We start from the raw sequence: 13685 nt of genomic DNA, 5'->3' as shown, positions 1-13685 counted from the left end.
AAAAAAAAAATATTTGAAGAATTAAAAATACAGAAAAATGTAACAGAATTTTAGTCTTTATTTTATTTATATTATATACATGTAAATATTATTTTATTCAAGATGTTTCTTGTTATTTTTTTTTTTTTTTTCATAAATATGGGAATTTATATAATTTCATCAAGAATGCATGAATGCATGCTCTTTTTGCTGTCTTATATTAATAGAAATCGCGAATGTGTATGTAACTTTCTCATTCACTTCCCTACATTTTTCCCTTCTGCCGTTTCTCTCATCGTGGCGATTCTTTCTGCTCTGCCAAGGACAGCGCCGGAAAACGAAAACAAATGTGGAATTTCCGCGATACGGCTGGTGGTCACGTACACGGAAACGAGAGGAAGGGAAAAGAGGGAAAGAAAGAGGAAGAGAGAGAAAGAGAGAGAGAAAAGAGAGGAAACGTAGAAAGGATCTGCAGTTGGTAGAGGTAAACTGAAACAATTCGTAAAGCCGTCCTGGCCGGCGTTTACATTCGTGCAGGAATTCGCAACTGCAAGATTCCGGACGTAACGGACGTGGATAAGAGAGACAGAAAAAGAATGGACAAACGTTGGTACTCGCGAAAAACGCGAGGATGCGCAAACGCCTGAAGGAGGCGCCGATATGAAGTGTAGATGATATGAAGGAAATGGCGTTCATCGGACAAGCATACGCGACGAGATATTCGTCTGACGTAACGAAGAGCGTGAATACACGCTGATACACATGCTATATTGTCGATGTTTTGCTCGTTCCATTCCGGCACGCGACGTTTTTCCATCCACCCGGAATGCATATCTCACACTGAACCGTTTTGTCTCTGTACCAGTGAGAGCTTATGAGATATGTGTGGGGCTTTTTGTTTAACTTTTCCTGTCCCTGTGATACCAATTGACAGTGCAGCTAGTTTATTTGTATGTCGATACGACTGACTTAAAAATAAATGAAAAAGTATATCTCTTTTTTATATTTACACGTTAGGTTTGTTTTTTATTCCTGCTCTGATTAGAACTTTCTTTTTTGCTTTCATCAAATATCAAACATATCTATTTCACTTTAAGTTTCAAACTCGTACAATCTTCAGTTACAGATAACAGACCTATTCTTGAATTCTTATTTTGCATTTAGATGATTTCTCTCACTCTCTTTTTCTCGTTTTTCTCTCTTTTTAATAAAATCGTCCATATTTAATCTTTGATTTCTATACACTTTTTAATAAATTAATTTGTTTATATTTATATTCTTTATTTTTATTCTTAAATTCAATCCCCCATATGGCAGTCGAGCAGACAAGCCGCGCACGGAGCTTCACGCCGCGCCACCAGAGGGCGACGAGCTCGAGCGCGAACTCGCGTTCAAGATAGTGATGTGAATTTTGGATCGCTTGCAGCTCGGTTATTAGCATGAAGAGAGCATAGACAGCATGCATGCGCAAGTATACACGGATATGGACTCATTGTAGTGTATGTATCTTCTTATGCCCTCTTCATGCTAGTAACTGTGCTGCAAGTGGTCCGGAATTCGCATCATTGGTTTAAGATCCCGCGAAGCAAGTATATAAAGAGGACGACCCGATATTGCTCGATAAGGGACTTCTGCGAAAACTTATAAACGTCAATCGACTTAGAAAGAATAACATCCGATCAATCAATTCTATTATATATTCGAGAGGATGGACAGGGGAGACATACATTCACAAGACTTCTGAATATCAGTTATAGTGGTTGCGTTCAGCAGAAAAAGGAGCTGTGCAACTGATGTAAAATTCTTCATTATCATTGGGTTATACATTCAAATCCAAGAAAGAAGGGTAAGAGCCAGTTATATTAAGAATCTTGCAACGGTTGCAGATTTGTTTTTTTTTTGCTGAACGTAGCCATTGTTAAATTATTACTATGATATAACCGATATTCTAAAGTCTTGTAAAAATAAAATAATATACAGATCTTTTTTCTGTTCTTCGTAGCATTAGCGACATAAATAATTGCAGGTCTCAAAAGGTTGTCGATGCACAAATCCACAGCACAAAATGTCTCATTATTAATATCAGTGCGATCAATTACGGATTAAGCAGAAAATAAATAATCAGCCATCTTTTTTCTCCTTTCTTTTCATTGCTTGTAATTTAAGACAACAGAAATGTCCACTATAATATCTGTGAGAACACTAGTCTCTGAAGATGCTAGCATTGGTATACGTGAAATCCGAATTCGATTCTCGACCTAACAATAAGTAATACTTTTTGCAATAAGTTCTTTACAAGTTTTAATTTAATTTCGGGGAATTATTAGCATCTCAGATTAATTTAATTACAAGTCCAAAAGTGCAATCATAGTTTTGAACTAATTATAATATATTTAAATTATATATTGAAAACACAAATTATTTTCTATATAATTTTTGTTTTTAAACAATAGAAAATGTGTTTTTAAAGCAGAAAATTTGTTTTTAAAGAAGATAATTTGTGTTTTTAAAGTAAACAAATATATACCTAACCAAAACAAATTCTCTGCTGTAAAAATAAAAATTATATAGAAAATAATTTGTATTCTTTAAGCAGAAAATGTGTTTTACAGTCGAAAATTTGTGTAATTGAAGCAAAAAATACTTATTTTAGCTTCACTTACGTGCCCTCTATGCCATCGATGTGATGGATTTTCTAATTTAAATAATCAATGAAATTAGACGCGTTTTTGTATAAAACAAAAAAAAGTGTCGCTCTGCCTCGCGAACCGAGATATTAAGCATTAAAGTTGACGATTATTGAAGTTAAGAAATCTGTCACATAGACAAAATAGAGGTATGTATATAATTGTACTATTCCACATAATCCACATGAGTTTCGACGTTCCACGCGAAGCAATTCTCACTCCCGACTCTTACCCTCCTCCCTCCCCCCTTACAAAGGGGCGCACAACTATAATTGTAGTTATTGAAGTTAGAAAATCTGTCATATAGACAGTGGGGTGTATAGACTAGTGCTTATTGGTTCGGGGCGGTTCTACGCCGTGGCTCTCATTTCGTGTCGGAAGGTCGTAAGTCCATGTCGTTTCGCATTAAAAAAACCTAACTCTAACCCAACTCATTTTTTGCGAGATGGCCCTCATTTCGCGTGGAAGATTATAAACTTATGTAGAACTTTGCTTAAAAATGGGTTGAGTTCACCAAAAAATGGGTGGAAAACGACTTTGAATCGCAGTATTTCGCAACAGTGACAGATTTCCTAACTTCAATAATCGTCAATTTTAACGTTTTATATCTCAGTTCACAGGGCAGGTGACACTTTTTTTGCCAGATTCTTTCGTTTCATGCAAAAACGCGTCGAAGCCTAATTTTATTGAATTTCGAAGTGCGGTAGCTAAACTGAATAATTACCAAAAGGACATTTTCCCTACTCCGTAGCGACGACGACGTTTCTCATTACATTAAAAATTTCAGATTCGTATTTTGCGTCGCAATATCTCCGCTCGTAGGGCACGTAGAGAAAAAATAAAAACACGTATTATACAACCAGAGTGTATGCTATTGATTAAGCGTACATAGAACGTGATCGGTTCTGTCCTTATTGAGATATAATAATCTTAGTCTCTACAATTCGTCTCGCGTAAAGGTAACCACGGTAGTTTCGCTGCGCTTGGCTTAGCGCTGAACCACTACCGTGTCTCCAGATTCGAGCAAGTATATCCAAGGCTCTCGAGTATTATCTAACATGATCCTCTCTTCGGCCAGCACGTTCTCCTATAACTCGGACACCGTGCAATCAAAAGCCAGAGGAATTGTTGCCATCATCCAACGACCAATCACCAGCAGCAACAATAAACTCTCTTAAGCCAGCAGGCTCCAGTTATTCGCAACCGGTAGAACCGGCTAAGAAACGCCTGAGGATCAGATCCTCTCGGGATCAGGTACCCGGCGCATCATCGCCTGCAGGCCTCCGACCTATCGGAGTATCCGGCGAGGTAGTCGCGATTTCACGACCAACACCCGGAAGAGCAGCACTAAAAGATCTGCAATGGAAACTACATCGCATCCTGCTATCTTCTCCTAGGTGGACACGATCATCACAACTCTTGCTGACTCCAGGCAAACTGAGGCTGTACTGACCCGTATCGCCAACGTACGCGATTGAGGCACCAGTTCTCCTGACACTTCCGAAGTCCTCGCGAACTTTTGTACCCGCGGTATTCAGACGGGATCTGATTGGCGCGTTCATAGAGGTACGCAGTATCATCCATCAGAACCAGCCTCACTCCGTCCATTGCTACATCCGACGAGGACAAGAAGGTGACATAACCATCAGCATCCAAGCCCACATAATCAACAGCATCCAAGGCCAATCTAGCGACCAATCATCGCTACCAAGTTCTTTTCAGGACACGTTGCGCTTAATCTGCTCTCGTAATACCAATAATCATCAAACTCCACTATCCCAACTCCCACTCTACAGCCTCGATTTAGTTTGTACTCTGCAGTAGTGATAACTTTTTATTTTTATTATCAAATTTTGGTTTATTTAGAAAAAAATTTACCAGTGATGAAGCAATCTATGCAGTACGCGCGCGCGCGCGCAGGAATTAGACCGGCCGTGAAAATAAATAATTTTTAAGTGTGAATTGCCGAAGAAATAAAAAAAACTGCAGACTTGGGTTTTGGTATCTTATTTAAGTACACATTGAAGGTATAAAATATGTAAAATGAAAGGGAAAATATATATAATAATAATAATCTTAACACCATTTATTAAAATGTTATAAAAGATCAATTTGTTTCGCATCAGTCGATGATTCTGCCATATTGAATCGTATGACACAAAAACAAAAAAAATTACTGAAGTATATTGTATTCCCTAAGCATTGACTGAGCTTATTCAAAATTTATTAAAATTTGATTGAAAAAAATTTTTTTAACTTTTGGTTTGACTTTTAGCACAAATACTGTTAATTAATTTATTAGTATCTTGCAGAATAATAATGATATTGTAAAAATCCTCGGTCAGTACTTAGAGAATACTATAAGGATAATAAAAAATTCAAGTCAATCCGATGAGTACATCTTGAGAAACCTTCGATAGAAGGTCGTTTTGAAAGAAGATTTCAAGAAAAACGTATTTAAAGTTCTACAACATAATCTTTATATTATATACTGCAAATTTTGTAGGCTTTCTAAGTCAGAAACTAACTCGAATTTATACTTAAGACTTTTTGTTCCATATTCTACAGGTTTCAAATTACTTTTTAAAGAAAAAAAATTTTTTCGATTTTTTTACAATTTTATACCAGTCTAACCCCTATTTTGAACAAAAATTTAAAATATTTTTTTAATGGTATTAAATTAATTTATTGTTCTAGAAAATGTATTGAAATAAAAAATGATTATATTGACAAAAATGAAAACATTTATGACAACATAAAAACGAGACCGAATTATTTCTTTAATTAATGAATTTCGTCTATAAATAGATAAGCTAAAAAAAAAACACTTCGATGTTTTGCGATGATTCCTACGACTCGTTATACTCAAAACATATCACATTCGCGATGATTAAAAAAATATTTTGACAGTCCTTTGCTCTCTGTAGTGTCAACAGAAATGTTTGATCTATTCAACGGCAGGATAGGACCAACCCCCGAAACGAAATAAATTGGTGGTTCCAATAGTAGCAAATGAAGCGAGTCGCACAGTCGCTCATTAATCGAATGAGCCTACAGCTGATTGGCTCCTGATTTAATCACCTAGCTACCTGTATGATCCGCGTATCTATCTCGGCACCCACCCACTCTCTCATACGGGATTATCCATGAGATTATTATTGTTGTTTACTGCTAACAAACCCGGTTTATGGCCGAAGCTACGGAGTTACTGGAGAGTTTCCGTCGAACAATGCAATTAACACGTCAGACATGGCCGATTACTCGCCGTACTCTGCCGTACTGCATTGAGAGAAAAATAACGATGCTCGTTAACGCGCGATGATTAGATCGACTGACTGTGTACGTTTGTGTATACGGAAGTATTCCGAAACCAGTACATGTCGAAACTAAAACTAAGATCAATAACAGTTCCGATCATGAATAGAAGAAATTGAACTGAATAAGTAATTGTGTTATTGGACACCAATTATATTGTGGAAAATACCCATCTCCATACACGTGATTATAATTATTTACGATGTAGCACGAAGCACACAATTCTGAGTCACAAATTGTTCATACGCACAATGCGGTAAAAATAGATTTATTGAATTATTATATATTATTTTAGATTTAAATATATGTTATTTCAGATAAAAAAAGAAGCTTTAGTTTATAAAATATATTTATTTTCAGGATCATGGCAGATATGATGGAATTCAGAGAGTTCTCTTCGGCGGTGGCCTACGATTTTGGCTGCATAAATTGCTACTGTTGGACTCGTTATCCTACTTGTCGCACGGACAATTGAGTCTCAGTTTAAATCGTATGATCCTGGTGGACGTTGACGATATATTTGTCGGCGAGAAAGGCACCAGACTGAGAAAAGATGACGTAATGGCATTGTTAGCTACTCAGCAGAGAATTCAAGCTCTGGTGCCGGGGTTCAAATTTAATTTGGGGTTTTCCGGGAAATATTTTCATCACGGGACAGCGGAGGAGAATTTGGGGGACGACATGCTTTTGGAGAACGTAGACAGGTACAGTAAATCTGAAAATTAATCGCATGAAAGTGATAAATTCGGTGAATATTACATTACGTTAGAAGCAGAGATATACATATATCTAAAGTATATATATATTATTAAATATATATATTGATCAATAGAATATAATGTTTATTGTCTCATAAATCGAAATATTTGTAGGCTTTAAAGGTAATCTAATTAATTAGAATTATGGTGATGACTACAACAATTATGTAATTTATTATTATAACGCACACATATAGAGTGCATAATATAAACTAAATTTACGGTCACGTCAACATCGTAGTATGTTTTATCGTATAATATCACGCAACAGCTTGTTATAATGTTGCCATAATCGCCTGCGACAAAACGTTACAATGTTACTATGCTTCACTTACTATGATCGCAGTTGATTGTGATTATCAAGCTAAAAAAATACAAAGGAAAATCCAAATTTCCATGTGTTTTGAAAAGATGTTTTCTTATGTGATCATCGATGTATTCAATGAAAATATACTTGTTGTAATATCAAAAATTTATGATTTTTTTTAGATTTACGTGGTTTTCCCACATGTGGAATCACCAACAACCGCATCTTTACGAGAATGTAACTCATCTACAATTGGATATGGCACTGAACAAACAATTCGCAAAGGATCACGGTATACCGACCGGAAGCGGATACAGCGTAAGTCCACATCACTCCGGCGTTTATCCGGTCCACGAAGGCCTCTATGAAGCATGGAAGCGAGTATGGAACATCAAGGTCACAAGTACCGAAGAATATCCGCATCTAAGACCAGCTCGTTTGAGACGCGGTTTTATTCACCGTAATATAATGGTACGAATCTGGAAGTCACACAAATTCGTGTGTGAATTCGACCACAGTTGTTGAATTTTTTTTAAAGCGAGCATTCTGAATAATGAATATGATGTACGAGTTGCATACAAATGTTTATTGAAATAACATATCGACCGTGCATTTTAGCTGAATACCGATTATACTGTAGTTTTCGAAATACGAAAATCAGGCTTTTATTGCTCGCTAATTTACATGAATATTAAACACGTAATCAATCGTAAAATTTCGTTAATAATTAATTTAGTATTTATTTTATCAATGGTGAAATGAGGTATAAGGGATTGTATTATTTTATTGGATGCGATATATAACTCAAATCTTGCATAATTAAGTTTTTATTGTCAAAATAAATACTTTGTATATTTTTTTAATTTTATATTTTATTTAATCTTCTGTAAATATACAAATTATTCGATGATACATATTGCCGAATGAAAGCCTTTTTTATGTATTTCAAGGTTTTACCGAGGCAAACGTGTGGTCTTTTTACTCACACAATTTTTATCGAGAGGTATCCAGGTGGAAGGGAAAAGCTGGATGAGTCGATACAGGGCGGAGAACTTTTCCAAACGATCGTATATAATCCGGTGAGTAAATCATCCGTTATGAAATCAATCTTTGTCGGACTCGTTTGATCTTTCATATTATAGGCAATTCGCTTTTAATAGTTGTTTATCTGTAACAATTTTATAATCTTCGTTATTAATTATTTCTGATATATTTTCATAAATTTTAGATTTTTAATATGATACTGATTAAAACATAGATATAAAATATATTTTATATTTCACTATAACAATACATGCAGACTATAACGATAAAATAATTTAAATTGTGTATTACTTTTTCCAGATAAATATTTTTATGACGCATATGTCGAATTATGGAAACGATCGGCTGGCATTGTACACTTTCGAATCAGTTATAAAATTCATTCAGTGTTGGACAAATTTGAGACTGTCTAGTGCACCACCACTTCAGCTTGGAGAACGTTATTTTCAATTATATCCCGAGGAAGCCGATCCAGTGTGGGGAGTGAGTGGAACGAATATTCAATAACTTTGACAATGCTTCTATAACATTATTAAGCTAATTCTATTTTAATATCTTCTATTTATAGAATCCATGCGATGATCAGAGACATCAGAAGATTTGGTCCCGTAATAAAACTTGCGATCAGCTACCACGATTTCTAGTAATCGGACCTCAAAAGACTGGTACTACAGCATTGTACACATTCCTGTCCATTCATCCAGCAATAAGCAGCAATTTACCAAGCCCCGATACTTTTGAAGAGATACAGTTTTTTAATGGAAAGAATTATTATAAAGGTCTTGATTGGTAAGTAATCAGAATCAGGAACATTAATTCTGCATTTATTGCTGTAATATACAAGGTGTCGTATTTTAATTTACCTTGCACTTAAAAACTTTTTTATTTGTAATTTTAGAAAATAATGTTTTAGACAAAAGTGTAATGGTTTTGAAGAGGACGTATTTTTTTAATCACGTATTTTTCTTTTAGATGGCAGCATCAAAAAGATATAAAGAACATCTTCATTTTTTAAATGAAATTATATGATTTTTTTATATATACAGTATAATGAGATAAATCAATTGGTGTAAAGAAAATACATATTGCTTATTTAAAATTTATAGTTGCTTATTTTTTTTTTAATTATCCATTTTGCCTACGTATATTTTTTAAAGTAACTTTTCTTTATACCAATTGATTCATCTTATTATTCTCTTTATAAAAATATCAAGATACGATTATTTAAAAAATTAATAGTTTACGAAATATTTAATATTTCATGTTAATATGTGCCAGAATAAAATATAAAATATCTTGTGAACTATATATTAGTGTTTTGATAGCTCTACCTTAATACTTTTATGTGCAGAATAATTAGAGGAATGTTATAGCATGAATCATATAATAGATATAAAAAAAATTATTTAATTCCATTTTAAAACGTGATGATGACCTTCATATCTTTATTCTTTTTGGCGCTTTCATTTAAAAGAAAAATAAGAAATAAATTAAAATGGAACATCCTGCATAAAGCAGAAGTACATGACTTACATTGCTTTTACAGGTACATGAGCTTCTTTCCAGCATCAAAAAACGAGAGTTCTCGATATCTCTTTGAAAAATCTGCTACTTATTTTGATGGAGAATTAGTACCGCGAAGAGCCCATGCACTTTTACCAAGAGCTAAGCTAATCACCATATTGCTCTCTCCAGCTAGACGTGCTTATTCATGGTATCAGCATACTAGAGTACATGGAGATCCGGTAGCGAACAATTACTCCTTCCATGCGGTCATCACAGCGAGTGATTCTGCTCCGAAATCCTTACGGGATCTTAGAAATAGGTAACATAATTGAACATGAACGATTACGTAAGACGTTCACTTAACAATGTATTAATAGACATAATTGGTAACAGTAATCAGTAAAAGTTAATGATCGCTAAAATAATGAATGTTAAAAAAAATTTATATCTTTCTATAATTTTATGGTTTAATTAACAAAATATATCATGTATTTTAATTGTCAAGTAAGTAAATTGTCAAGTAAGTCAAATAAGTTTCAAGACGATACTGCATTCAATTACAGGTGTTTAAATCCTGGAAAGTACGCCCAACATTTAGAAAGATGGTTATCGTTTTATTTACCGCAACAATTACACATTATCGATGGCGAGCAGTTACGACAAAACCCTGTGGAAACGCTGCATGAATTGCAACGATTTCTAAAAATAACGCCTGCCTTCAATTATTCTTCACATTTGAGGTACGATCCGAAAAAGGGTTTTTTCTGTCAAGTAACTAACGAAGATCGCACTAAATGTCTTGGTAAAAGTAAAGGTCGCCAGTATCCACCGATGGAAGACAGATCGTACAAATTATTACAGGTAAAGTTCTTGTAGTAAATTTTCTTTTTCGGCATATAAAACAATCGTATCAATTTGCAAACATATTTTGTTTTTTACAGAGATATTATTTGTCCCACAACACGGCTCTAGTGAAATTATTAAAGCGGCTTGGGTCCAGAACGATTCCGCAATGGCTGAAGGAGGACCTTACCGATACTGTGATGACCTAGCAAACGCCAATCATATGAAACTTTAATGTTTCCCGGCTACTCGCTTCCGCTGTCAGCGAGATACGTCGCTTGCTAATGGAAGACTTGTAAAATAATTGTATATTCAAAACTCCACTGGATTTCACATCTTTAAAGGAAGGACCATGCTGGCCTATCTCAGTGGACTGGCCTAATATAATTGAAGACCTTACAAAAGCTAGTCATATAAACGATTTTACGAAGTCCCAGTTATAATTGTCGATCATTGTTAAGCTAATAATACTAGTTTTATTATTATTATCCTCTTTATTTTATTATTATTATATTAATTATTAATGTATTACTATTATCATTATCATCGTTACCGCGTCGTAGAAATCAAGGATATTAATCACTCACTAGTGCCATTGTCCAGCAATAATTAGGCACTTTCTATTTCCCCATACATAAGTTGAGCAAAAAGTCAATCAATACATATGAATTGAAAATTATGTAAAAGAAAGATATATCTTTACAAAAAATGCAGACCTGTTTTTATAAATTTTATGACATAAGAAAAGATTTCATATATATCAAGAAGAATGTCCATAGAAATTTATAAAATATCTAATGAACATAAATGAATTTTTGCTATCAACGCGATACGAGTGTTGTAACGAATGATATTGAAGAATATCTTTTTGGCAAAATGCAATATTTTAAAAAGTTAAAGTTCACTTTTCTTAATATCAGACTGTCCAAATCATATTGTTTTGAGAAATGTATATTCTTCACGTGTAAGGATCGATGAATTGTATTGTCAGATTTTTGAGCCAGACAGTTCATCGTTCTTCTTGCACTAATCATCGGATCGTCCATGCGAGCGTGAGATTTCGGGAGTTTGAGAGCTTTTCTCTTAAGCCCACCACTTTCGGAGATACAGTGTATATTAATTCTCGTTATATTTAAGATCGATAACGATGAGAAATCTATGTATATTTTGACAATACTATTCTTGGTATCCACGGTAGAAAGGCCAACAAAAGATGTGTGATCGCGTCCGTTTGTACATTGATGTAACGCATTATTTTGATGTTAATATAGGTGTATTATAGTATATAAAAAAAATAGGGTGAAAACTTGAAACTGGCAATTCAGGTACATCTAAGATGAGATGTTTGGAAGTTCCAATCTCAGATGCGTTGACGAACATACATCCATTTGCAATAATCAACACTATCAAAGAATTGAAACTCGTACGTTTATTAGATCAATAAACAATTCTTTGGCGCACTATGTAAATTACCCGCTGATAAATTGTATGAAAATATTTAAGATTTGTCACGATTATCGCAAATTGCGTACAGTGATACATTGTGGATTTGATCATTGTTGTAAAAAGTAGAAATAGAATTTTATTTTTCAGCGGGTAAGTCCAAATAATTACACAGTGATTTTTCGAAATTGTTTTTTAGCATACTTTTCAAATTCAATATATACAAAATCTTTATATTTTTTTTGTGTAACTACGTGTTTGGAAATGATATTAGTATCATTCAGTATTTATTTTACTTTAAAAAAATATACATCGAATCGACCTAAGAAGATTTTGTTGGTCAAGAAAACAAAAAGATTTAATTATTGTATACATATATTTTTTATATTTATTTGTCACTTATACGTATATATAATATCATCTCCAATAATGTGAACTACATGTACAAATATTTTTAATAATATTGATTGTATCTGTGACCATATCTAATTGTACATTGTAATGAATTCATGAGATTTCAGAATCTTATGGCAGATATCTGCATATAATATCTGCATATAATATCTGCTTGCCGCACTTTTTCTATAGAAAAGTGTGAATATCATATATATGGCCCGTTGGAAAAAAATCCAAAACGAGCAATATAAGATCAGGAGAGAATTTTTTTTATTTATTTCATTACTATATTAATTGTCTCGTATTGTGAATGTTTCTGATGATGCCATTACATTGAGTGTTACATATGAAACAATGTTATATTTAGACAGAACCTTTTGTTATGTTTGTACGACTTGTTTTCATTTTTATACTGCCGTTAAAACTATGCCATTGTAACGTTTAACAAATCATGTACAAAGTTTATTGTTAGTCTTGTAATAGTAGTTACTAATGATAACGGTAATATCAACTGATCTGTTTCGTCGAATCGTGCCATTTTACCAATGTTGTATATATGATTATGATTATAATGTATCAATCAGATTTTTAGAGAATATCCTTAATTTGGTTCAGTATGGCGGTAGCAACAAATGTCCGGATTGCTACTACCTGACAATAACCTGATGGCAGACAGAGATAAGTAATAAATTCCGTGAAATTTATCAGAACATGATTATCGTCGCACATGTAAACAGAATTAGCATTAACATTACTTTATCACTGATCTTCATTTTCTATTTATTTTTATCTTTTCATTTTTTTTTTATATTTTTCTATAATTATATATTTTCCACAAAATTTTAAAAATATGATTAAAATAAAAAGCAATACAATTACATATATTAACGTCTGAGTGTTTAGTTTTATGAATTAAAAATTATTTTCTCGTCTCATTTTGTACATATTAGTTGTTGTCATCAGTGGTAGTGTATTCTCTGTTAATTACTACAAAATTTCGTGAGTGCATTTGTTTGCGTATAAAAACGCACAGAAATGGCGAGCACTTTGTAAATATTCTGTTTCAATATAAACTGCCCAGGAAAAGAAAATGCCATTGTTGTGCGAATAAACGACACTGCGCGTAGAGGATGTGTGTATGACACTTCAATTATTTAACTTATGACTATTCTAATGTAAAATATTGTAATAATTGTACGAATAGTCTGTAAGTTCTAATAAAAGAAGCACCAAAAATCCTACACTGGATTGTTTTGTAAATGACAACATATTGAAATGATACTATGCAATATATAATACATTTTTTCTAGTACGCATATTTTGAATATCTTTCTTAATTTTAATTTCACACGTTTTATTTACAATTCTTTTATACGATTCATTTAATTCTCTTTGTTCTTTTCAGAT

The 13685-nt window shown here is 33.5% G+C and overlaps 1 protein-coding gene across 1 annotated transcript in view; it reads left to right on the top strand.

Annotated features, from left to right (window-relative positions):
* Positions 1-13594, top strand: part of sfl (N-deacetylase and N-sulfotransferase sfl) — a 125367-nt gene extending 111773 nt beyond the window's left edge. Inside the window, exons 6-13 of the mRNA XM_011065819.2 lie at positions 6342-6685; positions 7229-7517; positions 7997-8125; positions 8391-8573; positions 8659-8879; positions 9637-9915; positions 10160-10457; positions 10538-13594. Coding sequence (XP_011064121.1) covers positions 6342-6685; positions 7229-7517; positions 7997-8125; positions 8391-8573; positions 8659-8879; positions 9637-9915; positions 10160-10457; positions 10538-10648 — 1854 coding nt within the window. The 3' untranslated portion in view covers positions 10649-13594. The remainder of the gene's footprint in view (positions 1-6341; positions 6686-7228; positions 7518-7996; positions 8126-8390; positions 8574-8658; positions 8880-9636; positions 9916-10159; positions 10458-10537) is intronic.
* The last annotated feature ends 91 nt before the right edge of the window (positions 13595-13685 follow it).

The sequence above is a fragment of the Acromyrmex echinatior genome, chromosome 2, assembly GCF_024713525.1.
Source record: "Acromyrmex echinatior isolate Ae372 chromosome 2, ASM2471352v2, whole genome shotgun sequence".
NCBI lineage: Eukaryota > Metazoa > Arthropoda > Insecta > Hymenoptera > Formicidae > Acromyrmex > Acromyrmex echinatior.
This window is presented reverse-complemented; position numbering and strand designations above follow the sequence as displayed.